The sequence below is a fragment of the Austrofundulus limnaeus genome, unplaced genomic scaffold (genome assembly GCF_001266775.1).
Source record: "Austrofundulus limnaeus strain Quisiro unplaced genomic scaffold, Austrofundulus_limnaeus-1.0 Scaffold1142, whole genome shotgun sequence".
Classification (NCBI taxonomy): domain Eukaryota; kingdom Metazoa; phylum Chordata; class Actinopteri; order Cyprinodontiformes; family Rivulidae; genus Austrofundulus; species Austrofundulus limnaeus.
The window spans coordinates 34,669-36,157 of NW_013953544.1; the positions used below are offsets into that span (position 1 = coordinate 34,669).

Consider the following 1,489-nt stretch of genomic DNA (forward strand, 5'->3'; position numbering starts at 1 on the left):
ACTTTGAGCAAGCGAACGTCATGTTCACAAGATAATTAATCCACCAGATAATTCAGAGGCGGTCTGTTCGGTAAATTGCTAGCTCAGCTGTTCCCTGCACCCACGTCTTCTGCTGGGGCTCGAGCACCAAAGAACTTTCTCCATATTTCTTTGTGTGAGTCTTTCCAGGTTGAATTTGCTTATAACTAAAATAATTGTCAATAAAAAGCTTGTAAAATTTATGAAATGTTTGTAATTGTATTTCAGTTTTCCATGGAAACATTTAAAATAAAAAGATAAACAATAAAGCAGCAGACTTGATGAAAATCAATACTTGTTTGATATTCAAAACATTTGGCCACGTCTATTAAATGAATGCCTTTATTATTACACACAGGAACAATGAAATTGAAAACAATTCCTCTTGTTGTGCACTTAAGGTAAAGGTACATGTCAAATTAAAACCAAACCAAAATTAGCAAAGAATGTAGGATCACATGATCAGACAGAGCATTCATGCAGGCAGTGGACGGTACAGAGGTTTCAGAATTGACAGTAGACTCACATGGATCAGAGGTTTTTTTCTTCGTGAATCATTGGTCTGCTTTGTTTTTCCTCCACAGCACTACAGACCTCAGATGTTTTTGGACACTCTTCCGGGACACATTCAAACTTCTGCTGCAGCCAGCACAAGCTCTGCTTCTCTTTCTTCCAGCAGCCACTATGATGCCAACAGCCACTCTGCCAGTTCGATCCACGAGACGCAGGTCATCACCGGAGGACGAGGAACTGACAGCAACATATCAGAGATCATTTCTCTGGACTGAGCCACGGTTTCTGAACCTGGTTTCTAAGACTTTGTACTTGTGGACTGTATATTTTACACAGGAGAGCTGCATACCACCAATCTTTGACCTGAAATTTTTATGATGAATTTGTATCCAGGCACATTTTTTTTGAATTMATTAATAAAAACGTCCAGTTGTATTAATTCTATCTGGCGTAGTAAAGTCATGAAAGTGAGAATGATTAGTTACTTTTTTTTGTACCAACCTCAAATGCACCTTTTATTATGTTTTGTTTTTTATGGTCATGTCAGTTTGTAAGGTAAGGACCATTAAATATTCTACAAGATACACAAAGACCTGCACTAACATGAGTCCTGGCAGATCTGATCTCAAAYGGGTTTTTAGTTCAACACATGGCAATAAAATATACTGATTGTTCAGATCTCARTTACCTGCTGTCACACATTCAGCTGATGAACAGCAGGTATACTGAAGTTACCGTAAAATTAGACACCTGAAATATACTGTGCTATTTACATGAATGAGATTATCCTCATTAATATAAGTATAGATTAAAATTTATATACAGTATATACAGCAGGTAAAATAAGTATTGAACACGTCAACATTTTTCTCAGTAAATATAGTGGTTTGCAAAAGTATTCATACCCCTTGAACTTTTCCCAGTAAATACAGTGGTTTGCAAAAGTATTCATACCCCT

At 36.8% G+C, this 1,489-nt stretch overlaps 1 protein-coding gene across 1 annotated transcript in view; it reads left to right on the forward strand.

The window, feature by feature from the left end:
• pias2 (protein inhibitor of activated STAT, 2) overlaps positions 1 to 975 on the forward strand; it is a gene marked incomplete at its 5' end in the record, with an annotated part of 29,339 nt that extends 28,364 nt beyond the window's left edge. The window contains 1 exon segment of the mRNA XM_014030919.1: positions 603 to 975. Within this exon segment, the coding sequence (XP_013886373.1) occupies positions 603 to 806 (204 nt within the window).
• Positions 976 to 1,489: the final 514 nt, after the last annotated feature.